General features: G+C 39.8%; 1 protein-coding gene across 2 annotated transcripts; it reads right to left on the minus strand.

Annotated features, from left to right (window-relative positions):
• Window positions 1-5,737: 5,737 nt before the first annotated feature.
• On the minus strand, window positions 5,738-9,703 carry rpl13 (ribosomal protein L13). Of its 2 annotated transcripts, none has more exons than XM_079295608.1 (6): window positions 9,660-9,703; window positions 9,069-9,186; window positions 8,363-8,504; window positions 7,242-7,415; window positions 6,290-6,346; window positions 5,738-5,937 (listed from the first exon to the last, which is right to left on the minus strand). In XM_079295608.1, exons 2-6 carry the CDS (start codon window positions 9,170-9,172, stop codon window positions 5,779-5,781), a joined length of 636 nt encoding a protein of 211 aa, XP_079151734.1. In that variant the 5' UTR covers window positions 9,173-9,186; window positions 9,660-9,703; the 3' UTR covers window positions 5,738-5,778. The 2 variants fall into 2 exon arrangements, with proteins under 2 accessions (XP_079151734.1, XP_079151735.1); XM_079295609.1 differs by having other exon boundaries at window positions 9,664-9,679.
• Window positions 9,704-12,549: the final 2,846 nt, after the last annotated feature.

Here is a 12,549-nt window from a genome sequence, read left to right on the forward strand (position 1 = left end):
CCTGGCTCACGGGCGAGAGGAGCTGCCAACCAGCGAAGCAGTGCGATGTGGGAGCTCCGAGGGATGGCAAAATGTAGTGGCGGGTCAAGGGATTTCAGTAAAGACGTGGCACGCTCACAGGAGACAGGCTCTTTTGACTTGGTACAGATGTCATGAAAAAGAACAGAGGTTCCTGTTGAGTCACAGGGGACCAAAGCAAACCCAATCTGTTATCACTGCCTGTCAGAGCTATCCCCTCATGAGGAGTATCATCTCACCTCAGTAATGACGAAAGACAGGACATGAAGGCTTGTGTCTTTCAGGAGTCTGGATCAGATGCCTGGAAAAAAGGTATTTAAGACGGTCAAATCTGGTGCGTCCTCTTTTTAAATGCTCCTAATTCCATTTAAAAAGTCTGAATTACAGCGCTAGGCACAAACATATATATACAAAGAAATAGACTTCATATTATTTTCTGAATGCGACTATTTGTTTCCTGTTCAAAACATGAGAAAACAAAAGATTTTAGTGGAAAAAATGATGAAAAAAGCTAAAGTGGCAGATACAATCTGGATTCTAGCAGACACGTTGCTGTGTGGCTTTATTGCCCGGAGGATAAACTAAGAAAAGGACACCGATTTTTTTGTGTGTGTCAAGCATCCATCCTGTGTCCTTGAGCTTTAGCAAAGGCTGTCTGACCCTGCTCCACTGTTTTTAAGAGGAAGAAAGTATAAGGGGTTTCATTTATCTGCCAGCATCCCTCGCTGTAAGTGCCACATTCTTCTTCTTAGGAGATAGACGAGCAAGTAAACGGTTGGCTTTCAGCACCGGGGACAGCGCCCGTATTTTGTTTTTGTTTTTTTTGTTTGCCAGCTGTGAGTCTGGAAACCCGATGTTCCCCAAAAGCATCAATCTCAAACTTAACACAATAAAGCTCGAAATACAATCGGATTCAGGAGCTATGAATCCTGACCTAAGCAAAAGTTATAATGTAAAAAAAAAAGAAAAAACGCCTTTTGGTAAAGCAACACGTCCTCTACCGTATCATGACAACAACTTAATAATGAAGGCGATACAGGAAACGCTCCTAAATGGTTTCTTAATAATGTATCACAAATCAACTCCGCTACAAATCTGTAATCCTTGACAATTCAGTGAACCATCCGGGTCGCACAATGACGACCTGGCTTTAGTTGTCCTAATCACAATCAGCGAAGCGTCGTACTGAAAATGACCCGTCTACTTTGACAACATCGGTTGTCATTGTCCTCACTTCCGATAAGAAAACATACAGCTGATCAAAACAACCGCACTTAACCCCCCTCGTCAACACCGATACACCGCTGAAGACCAAGTTAAACGCGCAAAAACTCACTTCCTACCTGTCGTTGTTCTTTACTCTTCAGCACACTTGTTTTAATCCTCTCTCATAACACACTGCTTGATTTTTTTTTTTCCCTTCTCCGCAGAAACTCATTGGTTCGCCGGAGAGGAGGGAGTCGGCTTTGAGCGATGGGGGGTGGAGGGAGTCCAGCTGCTGATGTAAGGATGGGGCTTTCGCTGGGACTCGATTATTGGGAGTTCAATTCAAAATCCATCATTAAAAACAGGACACTATGCTATGGAAATGCTTCAGAGGGGAATTTAATGGGTATGAGTATCTGGCAGCTTTCACAAAGCTTGACAGCATAGTTAATTAAATCCGGTAAAATATATGCATAGTTGATGTGTGATTTGCTGACATTCCGGCTGTGAACTTGTGAATTATGGACAAATCAATGAAATTGATTTAAATCTAAGGGTAAGACATGCAATATCTCTCACACTTAGTTGAAGTTAAACTCTTTGCCCCAGCAATCCTCTGGAGGGGTTTTTAATGTCAATCTGATTTTTCTCCAGCTTCAGCCATGTAATAATGTGTCACACTGAACATGCCTACATGTGGTTCCATCATTCCCACTTTGGTCATGTTTACATATTTGCATACACGGCATAGTTCTGCATACAGGCGGTAAGCATGTGACACCAAATAGACAGATGTGCCGACAACATAGCTCACAATCTAAATCCTCTCACTAAGATCTATAGTTTGTCAATTTGCAATCAGAAAAGAAGGCAGTTGATTGTCTAAATTAACTGGTCCTGGCAGGTTTTGTCACACCTCGATGATAAAAAAAATGAATAAATAGCGGGGACAAATGTGAGACATTTCACAGCAAAACAACAGGAACTTAAATGGATTGTCCTGCAGCAGCACATCACAACCACGTGTCCATGTGGGAGATCCAGACAGCTTTGGACCTGTGACTCTCTGCTCTCTTATCTTCATCACATGGACACATGCACACGCATACACCCACGTGTAGCCGCTACATGCACAGGTCTGGTGTCACTCACATTAAAATGGTCATGAGCTGATTGACAGTGTCGATTTTGTTGACAGAAATTGTATGTTATGTAAGTAACACAACTTTTATGCTTGAATCTTTTCACGGTCCACCCACAAATGTGTTCTTTTCTTGAATGTATTTCCGGACATTACATGACGTTTATAGATTTTCAGATTGCACTGACAAAACATCAGCCCTCCAGTTTCTGCAAAACAAAAGCCAAGGCCACAAAAGCCAAAGCAGCTGAAGAAATAGACTAAATTATCAAATTTGGCCTCATCAGAATACAGTGCAAGACAGAAAGTAAAAGCTTTTATTTGACTGTTTAAAAGTTCCGTGAGTGATTATAGTGCACTTTATGATATATAAATATGTAGGCTTCAGCTGTTGTTGCATTTTATGCCTGAAGGGTTTGACAATTCATGATTCCTTCATGTCCTTCAGACTGAAAGAATTTATTTTTTCATTAGAGCTTTGTTTTACGAATGTTTTTTAATTTCAAGAGGACTGATTCTCTTAGAGTTGAGCCACTCAGGAGCTTTCAGCTGGCATTTGGCTCCCTGCTTTTTAATTATCTGCTCTGTTAAGAAACCATGCAACTTGCACACCAAACAACACAAAAACCACACCAAATCCCCCCCACAGGTTAGTGTAACCCTTTCAACAAAGGTAACAAATCCGTGCCTGGATCGGCACACACTGTGTTAAACATGGAAAACCGTCTGCTTTCTGACATGTCCATCACCTAAAGTCATGTTCTCTTCTGCCATTTTTTCAACCCCACTGCCTCTTCTTCCGTGGGTATTCAGAGTAAGAAGCGTCTGCTTTAGGGCTCACACCTGAGCCTTGTTACGCCACAGCTCCAAACAACAGCCATCTGCTGCTGCTGCTGCTGCTGCTGTGTCGGTTCAGCACCTCACAGGACGTTTCCTGCATTTACACATGGATTATCTGTTCAGATCCACCCCCGCTGCTTCTCGCCAGCCACTGACCACATTGCATGCACTATAACCCAAATAGACAGATCTCTTAAAATGATCCGACACACTCACATTTTCAGTCAAACTATAGCTCGGTTGTGTTGGTGTAACATCATCCAGTTTTCTGCCAGCAGCCCCCTCTGAGTCGGGGTATTTTTGTACATAACATATGTAGTTTTTTGGGGGATATTTTCAAAGACACTATCTATTCTAAAGTCTATCTTATTGGTGAGGCCAGCATCCGCCTCCCTGTTAATGGTAATCAATCACTGAGCTTGTGTTTCAGCAGACTCTACTTCCAGTAACAGCTTATTATATTTGCCGTACTGACCTACAAATGCAAAGATCTCCTTTCCCTTTTTACATAGTAAAGGTGATACACACAATTCATCAGGAGTGAAGCTGATACTGCATACATACAACCTCATTTATTTCAGTTGGATCGTGGAATATTTGAGAGGCAATAACAAGAGAATGTTCAATGTATGAGGAAAGACTTCAAATGATCAACTATCAAATTTGTTGCCCATTTATTTTCTGTCAATCGTCAAACATTTACAGCAAATCTTGCAAGTAATATTTGATTGATATTGCTGTTGCTTTTATTTATCAGAGGACAAACGCAATTCTAATCGCTGGCGATTAATGAAATGTGGGAGTCGTTTTGGTTTAAATGACACATTTAGGAAAGGTGGTGAGAGGAAATGGTTCTCAAAACCCATAGTGCTCTGTTGTGTTGTGTTTTAGTACACAGATTATTTTGCTATCCCCAGGGTAAATGGAACTACCCATTTGAGTTTCCATTTCAGCCGTATCAATCACTCCTGGTCCAAAATGTCTCCACTGTCCACTCACCTTCATTAACTGAATTATTTATTTGTGTTCAGAACACAGGGAGACAGTAAAAGAGACAAGGACATTCAGTCTCACACCATCTGGGTTTTTTCGGTCTGTGCATGTTGATGGGGATCATTTTTGATCATTTAATAATGGACGCATTTGAATGGGAGTTTCCCTGCACTTCTGTTTAACTTTTTATTTATTCATTGATCAGAATAACATGAGCACAGTTTAGAAATGTCCAGATTCACTGTTGTCATGGTAATGTTTTATAGTAAGCCTGTTGTGGTTCATGTCTGCCAGCACATAACCTCCAGTATCAACATTAGAATTGAACTTTGACCCCCCCGTGCAGAAGCCTGGTGTAATATTGTCCCAGTGGAATGAGATTTTTTTTCTCACTTTCCACCTCATGAGCTTCCTGTCTCGACGGCTGTCGTTGAACTGGACTTCTATCACCTGTACTAATTAATGCAGCAGGTGTACAAATCTTATATGATAAGTCTGTCATGTTTAAGAGGCTCTTCTTGGTTTAGACAAATGCTCAAGAACATCTCTGTATTTTTGTTGTCCTGAATGTAAAAAAACCCCAAAAAAAGCCTCTTAATTGGTTTACGTACAAGTTAAGTGTCAATGAACTAGCATCAGTTTCTGTCACATGCTACCTTCTATAACTGCAAAGACACTGACCAAATTAATCTAGTAATACATCGTTTCATTGTGTGGCAATTACACTGACACATCAGGTTAAAACATGCGATCAAAAAATACATTTAAAATCCTCAATTACAGTCAACAAACCCTGCTCCTAAATCTTTTTACGTCTCCGTGAGCTAGTTTGTGCCTCTAGTGCCACCTACTGCTGCAAATATGAACCAACTTTTAGACCCAAAATTTCATTTTAGTTCATATCTTGTGCACTTCAGACAGATGTCAATGTATTATCGGTGAATTCGGAAGTACAGTGAGTGGGAAAAACTACATTTTGATCTTTCGAACCAAACTCTGACGCTACTCCCCACAGCTGTCCAGGGATCAAATCTTTTAAGTTACTGAAACATCTGCTAAATAAGATTTGCTCATGCAGTTTATAAGCCTTCTGTGTTCTAGTCCTGGAATTGTGCATGCTGCCCGTCATACTGGACACTTAAATACAACGGAGCCATCATTAGTCATTAACGCCTGTGCTTCTCTTACTGAGACAAGCCCAAAGGCCCGCTGTGGATATTTTCATATTAGGACATTTTAGCCATCAGCTAAAATTTACTTTACTCCTAAACATCTGTCCTCAGTTTTTATCTCGTTTTTCTATCCCCGGGTCCCAAATTAAAAAAAATGTTCCAGCTGAAATAAATGTATATTCTGTACAGTTTCATTAGTTTAACTTCTGACCGTCAAGAGGTGCAATCTGAACCCAACTGTTATTTTAACACATTTGACATCAATACATCACACCTTCGGCTCTATTCCATCAACACCTCTAATCTATGACTGCACCATGAAAACTATAAAAAGAGATCATAATCACGACATTCTCACATTGATCTTTTTTTAACACTTTATTCTGCAAAGTTCCATAGCGGCTATTTTCACTTCTTCTTCTCCACGTCCTGCTCAGCAGCCTCTTTGGCTCTCTTGGCACGGATGCCGAAGAGACGAGCATTGGCTCGGGCCATACGCAGGCTGGCGAACGCCTTGAAGTTCTTCTCATCCTCAGAGATGATGCGAGCCTTCTCCGTCTTCTGCACCTGGGAGAACAAAGAGACAATCGCGTGAGTGATTTTTCACATGTTTCTTAAATATCCCACAAAATCTAGCCAATGTGAAACAGCAGTCATCAGAAAAAAGGTTCAAATGTTTCATCAAAGAAATACAGAGATTCCGGAGATTTGTCATCATCTGACTGCTGCGATGCAAAACAAAGAGATTTTAGGTTTTATTTCTGATGTCATCAGTGACGACATGAACACAGCCCACAGCCGGTTTACTGGCGGCGGGGAGCGATTTCAAGGATAAAAATTCTGGCTCATTTTCCACCTAAAATGCATTACTTTTGGATGTGTTGGGTGCTGGTGGAATCTTTAAGGAATAAAGACTTACTGATTTGATGGGCATGACTGGACCACCAAGCTGAGTGGCCATCTTGAGTTCCTCCTCCTAAAAAGAGAAACAAACAGTTCATTCTTCATGGCAATGAAAAAACAGCAATAATGAACACTGAATTGGGGGGGTACATGGGAACTGATGTCAATAAGGGTGCAGTCAAATGAGGCCGTGTTTGGCCTTCAGTCTCCATTGTTGTTCTGACTGTACAGCAGTAACTGACGTTTTATCAGCTGGGTAATTAACAACCTAAAAATGAATCACCACATGGGCAAATTAGTTGTCACATTTGAATGACTATAAAAAGGTAACGAGTGTTTCCTCAGTTTCACGAGGTAACCTCAAGTCCCATGTTATCAAATAACTTGACACAACCGATCTAACAAACTAATAAAACTACATCAAGAATTAAAATTATAATTGTTTACTGAAGGTGTGCAGCAATCACAATTAGAGTTTAGCTCAATAAAACATGTCCTGCATTGTTTATGGAGGACTGTGATCTCTGTACTGCATTTTGAAAAGTTAAAATACATGGACACACAGGTTAGGGTTTGAGCTCCCTCATACAAATCTTTACATGTTCATTATTGGTGCTAAACTGATAAAGTTCATTATTTCAAAATGCATGCAGAATAAAGTCTAATTTTACACAGGGTTCTTTTGTTTTCACACATTACTCTTAAAAGCTTGTGTAAAAGCTGTTATTCATTTTCACAAGATGGAGCAATAGTAAACAAACACTTGACTATTCAAATTTTAAGGATGACTCACTCTTACGAACCACATGCCTTGGATGAATGTTTCAGCACTTGTTTTTCTCAGGAAAATGACCACACAATCAAAACATAAAACAATTCATTCACAACCACTACAGTCTGCCACATGCTTTTGAGACTGGATGGGAAGTTTATTTTTAATCTTTATGTTCCATGAAGGAGAAACTTACCGTGCTGTCTCCCTTCTTGGGAGCAGAAGCCTTCCTGGGGAAGAGGATGAGCTTGGAGCGGTACTCCTTCAGGCGCTGCACGTTGGCCTGAAGAGATTCTGAGGATCTGTTGCGGCGGCGAGAGTCGACTGCGATGCCGATGGTGCGAGCTGTCTTTTTGTGGATGCCAGCTGCCTGTAGGGAGGTTCACAGCACAATAAGAGTTAAACATAAGAACTCGATAAGATGCCGATTATATTTTCCATTTGAGTAATAAAGAGCAGTCATCAGATAAAAGGTTCAAAGTATTCATCAAGAAAATACAGAGATTCCGGAGATTTGTCATCATCTGACCGCTGTGACGCAAAAAACACACAAGATGGTTCTTACATTTCTCTACATGTCTGTCAATAATGACATGCTAGCCCAGGTGCTTTATGCTATATTCTATGTACATGGGACGATGCTCAACAATGCTGCAAGCTTGCAGCTCAGCATTGAATACACATCGACTTGTGCTTTCACTTCACCATAAGCATTTGTTGTCCTCTACAACATGAATAAAACTGGTGCTTGAACTAAATCGTATTACTGAAAATGAGGTCTGACAGAAAAGCAGAGTACTGTTATACCGTAAAGTGTACAAAGTAGGCTGACCAGTAAAAAACATCTCACTAGTACTCATTTCTGAGCGTACTTGTGAAGGAAGTCGACATGTTCTGGGGTGATGCACCTTAACATTTATTTAGCCTATCTCCCACAGCAGGCAAGTACAGCGGAGGAATGGAAGGTACAGTTTGGCAAGAACATCGAGTCTTTGAGCAGCCTTCATGTTTTTCTACAGCTACAGAGTGTTTTATTGGTTGGGTGGGTTTCATCACAGAACGGTTGAGTTTGTTGTTTGCATCCACAGTAGTGATCAACAGCATTTCTGCTAGGTTTTACAGTTTAGTTCATGCTAAATTTCTACCCGATAACAGACAGTTGCTTTTCTGCTTTACATTTCCCTTGGGTGTTGACAGATTCAATTCAGTAATCAAACAGTGGCCAATATTGTGGGATGAAATTGTTAAAGAGTGACATTGCTGATTAATTATTCCTGCATGTAAAACTACCATCAACCAACAAATAGAAGGTATTACCTTGAGTTCCTCCAGTGTGAAGCCACGTCCGGCACGGACCTTGGTGTGGTACCTGATTGTGGGACACCTGACCTGTGGCCTCAAGGGTCCAGCGGCAGGACGGGGCGCAATGAGACGGGCCTTAACCTGACGAGCCTTTCGCCTAAAGAAAGAGGTATTGTAATTAAACCCACAGCAACAGAAGGGGCCGCTTTCGGTCCATGGAGGCAAGAGGCAAATCATGTGCAGTAGTCGCACTGCAAGTTATCAATAGGTTTACAGACATCTCACCCTCAAAATCACAAGAACCAAGAACATCTAAATAAAAACATCTCAATTTGAACTGAACATGTAGTCACATCAAAGCAGGATCACCAATTTAACACTTTGCATACATTGCATATGTTGTGTAATGTCAAATACACCCGATGAGTAAAATTGCTATAAAACATCTGAGGTGTTCCCCGACAATAACCTGAGGTGTTAGCAGACATACAGATACTTACTATTATCCACTATTTAATGTGTGTAGAGCCCACCGGCTTCAGGTTATTATGTATTACTTTATGTCCGTGCAAACAAAAAACGGTTCACGTATAAGTTTACTTTTACCAAATAAGTTATCATATTTAATTTATTCCTGCCAACAAAGTTAGTCTTTTCTACTCCACCATGATGCGACTGGGCGGCGTGCAGCTTCGTATCACAAGCACGAGACGGTTCTCACCTGCGGAGCTTCCTGGCTGGCTGGTTGAACCAGGTGCGCACTCTTTTCTGCCAGTCTTTGTGGAAGTGAGGGTTCAAGAGCATTCCATTCCGGCTGGGGGCCATGGCTGCCTACTTCCCTGCGAAAACAGAAGGACACGCGGACATGAGCAGACTGTCAATGCCGGTATACCACGATTATCCGAGGCTACAACGGCGATGCTAAGCTAGCAGGTTAGCGAGGTTACTGGCCGATTTGATAGGTAACTCCTGTATGCGGCTGCTACAACTCACGATAACTCGTCCTTGCCATTTTGGCATTCGTTACGTATGCTGAACTTTATTTCATGGGACATTATTACAATATGGAGCTATAGGTCAGCCTCTCACGGTGTGCGCTAACAGTCACACATAAACACGACTCGCCCGGGGATCACTACTAAAACAGATGTTGTTCAGCTATTTACAAAGGAAATCTTAAGATAATAATCACCTTATTACAAAGGTGACGAAACGTTCTATCTCAGGTTGTATTTTAATTGAACATGTACCGATAAAATGGCAAGGATTAGAGTAGATTGTTTCCTGAAAATGTAGAGAAAAAATATCTCACCTACTAGGGAGGAAAATGGCCGAAAGGAAAAAGGAAGTTGAAACGCGGTGGATTGTGGGATATGCGTAAAACAGCCAATGGCCGAACAGACTCGATCAAAGAGTATATACATGAGTGTTATCCTCACAAGGAACATCCGACAAAACGTAAAATGTAACACAAATATTTCCGATTATTTCGTGTAAGAATAGGGAATATAAAATTCAGCCATTGTGATGAAAATATATATTATGAAAATCCAGATAATCCTGCTATTTGACGTCTTTCGATGTTCCCTGTGCAATACATGCACCCCAAACAAATATTTTGTCGGTATCTTAACATAGAGATGCACGAAGTCTTTCATATACAGTCTATGGATAAAACGTGAAATCACGTTTAAACCGCACACAGAAGGAATAATTTCGATGAAGGAAAACTGGAAGTAAGAATGTATAAACCCCACTTTAATCATCTTTGTTATTGCAGGGAAATTAAACCTGTTGTATGCTATCATAACAATATCAATTTATTATTTATCAATATTTTTTCTGTGGCTCTTAAAATATTTCCAATACCACAGCAGTTAATGAGGCTGCATTTAGGTTTGGAACCAGATAAGTGCTGTGTTTTGAAATAGAAGTGGAGTTCCAAAGAACTGGAGTTAATCCTATGATTTATGCACTTCAATTTTGTCACCAAAAATCGGACTAGGATAGTAGCCGTACAATTACACTTTAACACCTTTAAAGCCTCTTCATTTACAAGTGTGTATTATTTTTAACCATGCTGTGAATGTTTTATAAATATGAAATTTGCATTTGTAAAACTTTTCAATTATGCGCTCACATTGGTACACTGACAATTTATTTTGCAATCTAATGTTTAATGAAATTATTTCATGATGCCATTTTGTGTTCATTATAGTACAATAATGTAGTGTAATTGTGTTCACAAGTTTGACTTACAATTAGAGGGGAAGTGTTTGCCCTGGCCACTAGATATAGGCCTGGCACCCTCCATTAGCAGCCAGCAGCAGTCTTCACTGACATTATAAAGGCTTCCAGTGATACTACAAATTATTTTCTGTGCTGGACAGTATACAAAGACAATCACGTTATGGTAGCAGCTTTAAGTAATGACCAAAGATAAATCTTTCAAACTGGTAATTTCTATGTTTTGAATATTAGTTGTGAAAGATTAAAAGACTAGAAAAGATAAAGACCTGATTCTTTTTTTGTTTGTTTTGCTCTTGCTCCTGGTCAGAGTCCTTTCATATTGAGAAAGAATAGTATATCTGTGATTTAATATTTATTCATGTTAACTGTTATTATGGTTGTTTTCTGGAAGGTAGTGGGGAGGATTTACATATGACCCATTGTCTCATCATCCATCCATGAAGCAGCAACAACAAAAACCCTCAGAATATGAAGACTCCGCGTTTCAGCTCCACGTGCTGAAGAGACAGACAACAGCGTCAGCATAACTGCTCTGCAAATTGATACAATGAAGACATACTAGTTTATATTCCGTTTAGATTTATGATCACATGCAAAAAAACACTCCGCTGTGAAACGTTAATTATGAGCATAAATCAGAACAGCACTGAGTTGGGAAATGATTTTTTGATTTTGTGCTTTATGTGCAACCTTCAGCAGAGTGGTGCTGTGCAGCACACTACTATTAAGTACAAGTAATTGACATTCAATGATAAAGCTCACAGCACCATATCTAGAAAGATTTAATGAAAGCCATCTAATGAGAATATTTACTTATTGTTGGAATGCTGTTAAGCATTTCAACAATAAGTAAATTATTGTTATATTGTTATCCTGTTTCTTTATTCAACTTCTATTTCTTCCGTCGCACCTCTTCTTCTCCTTCATTTTTTAAGCTACAGAAACCGTTCAACTATTAAAATGTTCCGCTCTTTAGAGGTCTGCTATGACTTTTTATATTTCTAACCTTTAAACTTTTTGAATTATTAAGCTTTTTATTTTCAATGGGATCTCTATGGAGAATATTTTCAAATGGCTTCAGGCACACAGGTGTTCGCGATTGAGCCAATTAGTGATGTTGATAAACACACAGACTCACAGACACACGCGTACTACTACAACTATCAGTAGTACTACTATCAGTAGTAGTAGTACTAGTAGTAGTACTAGTAGCAGTCGTACTAATAGCTGTCGTAGTATTACTACTTTTAGTAGCATGAATAGCAGTAGTAGTAGTAGCAGTTGTCGTATAAGTAATAGTAGTAGTGGTAGTAACAGCAGTAGTGGTAGTAATAATATTGATGTAGCAGTAATAGCAGTAGTAGTAATAGTAGCAACAGCAAAAGTTATAGTAGAAGTAGTAGTAGCAGTAGTAGTAATATATTAGCAGCAGCAGTAGTAGTTGTCGCAGTATTAGTAAGAGCATTCATTTTTTAAACAAAAAAGCCTCATTTTGAGCTTGTTTAAATACAGTTAATCCATGGGGCTTTTATTTTGAAAGGGTGGGGCTGGGTGGGGGAGGGAGGGGGAGAGGAGACATAATCATAATGTCTGACACACATAAACAGAGGTTATTAAATGCCAGGCTTCATCACAAGCAGTTCAGTTAGAATTCACTCTCTGGGGCTTTTATTTTGAAATGGGGGTGTGTGTGTGGGGGGGGGGGGGCGTCCTCTAAAAGTCTCTAAGACCTGAATGACTGTATGAGAGAGAGAGACAGACAGAGAGAGAAGAAAGAACTAGAAAAAGCATTTCCTGCTGAAAATGCGTTGGAATGCTGAAAACAGAAATTAATCACAAAAACATTGTTGAAAATAGATATCCAATTCAAAAACAAATTGCAAAAAGCTGAATAATTCAAAAAGTTTAAAGATTACAAATATGAAAAGTCATATCACACCTCTCCTGAAAGA

Source organism: Melanostigma gelatinosum, assembly GCF_949748355.1.
Source record: "Melanostigma gelatinosum genome assembly, chromosome: 2".
In the NCBI taxonomy this organism is placed as follows: domain Eukaryota; kingdom Metazoa; phylum Chordata; class Actinopteri; order Perciformes; family Zoarcidae; genus Melanostigma; species Melanostigma gelatinosum.

Excerpts from the sequence above, each read along its gene's own strand:
- rpl13 (XM_079295608.1), bottom strand. The coding sequence starts at position 9,172 with ATGGCCCCCAGCCGGAATGGAATGCTCTTGAACCCTCACTTCCACAAA. Across the intron at positions 8,505-9,068 it reads CCAGCCAGGAAGCTCCGCAG|GCGAAAGGCTCGTCAGGTTA; the intron begins GTGAGAACCGTC and ends CTCTTTCTTTAG. Across the intron at positions 5,938-6,289 it reads CAGTCATGCCCATCAAATCA|GTGCAGAAGACGGAGAAGGC; the intron begins GTAAGTCTTTAT and ends TTGTTCTCCCAG.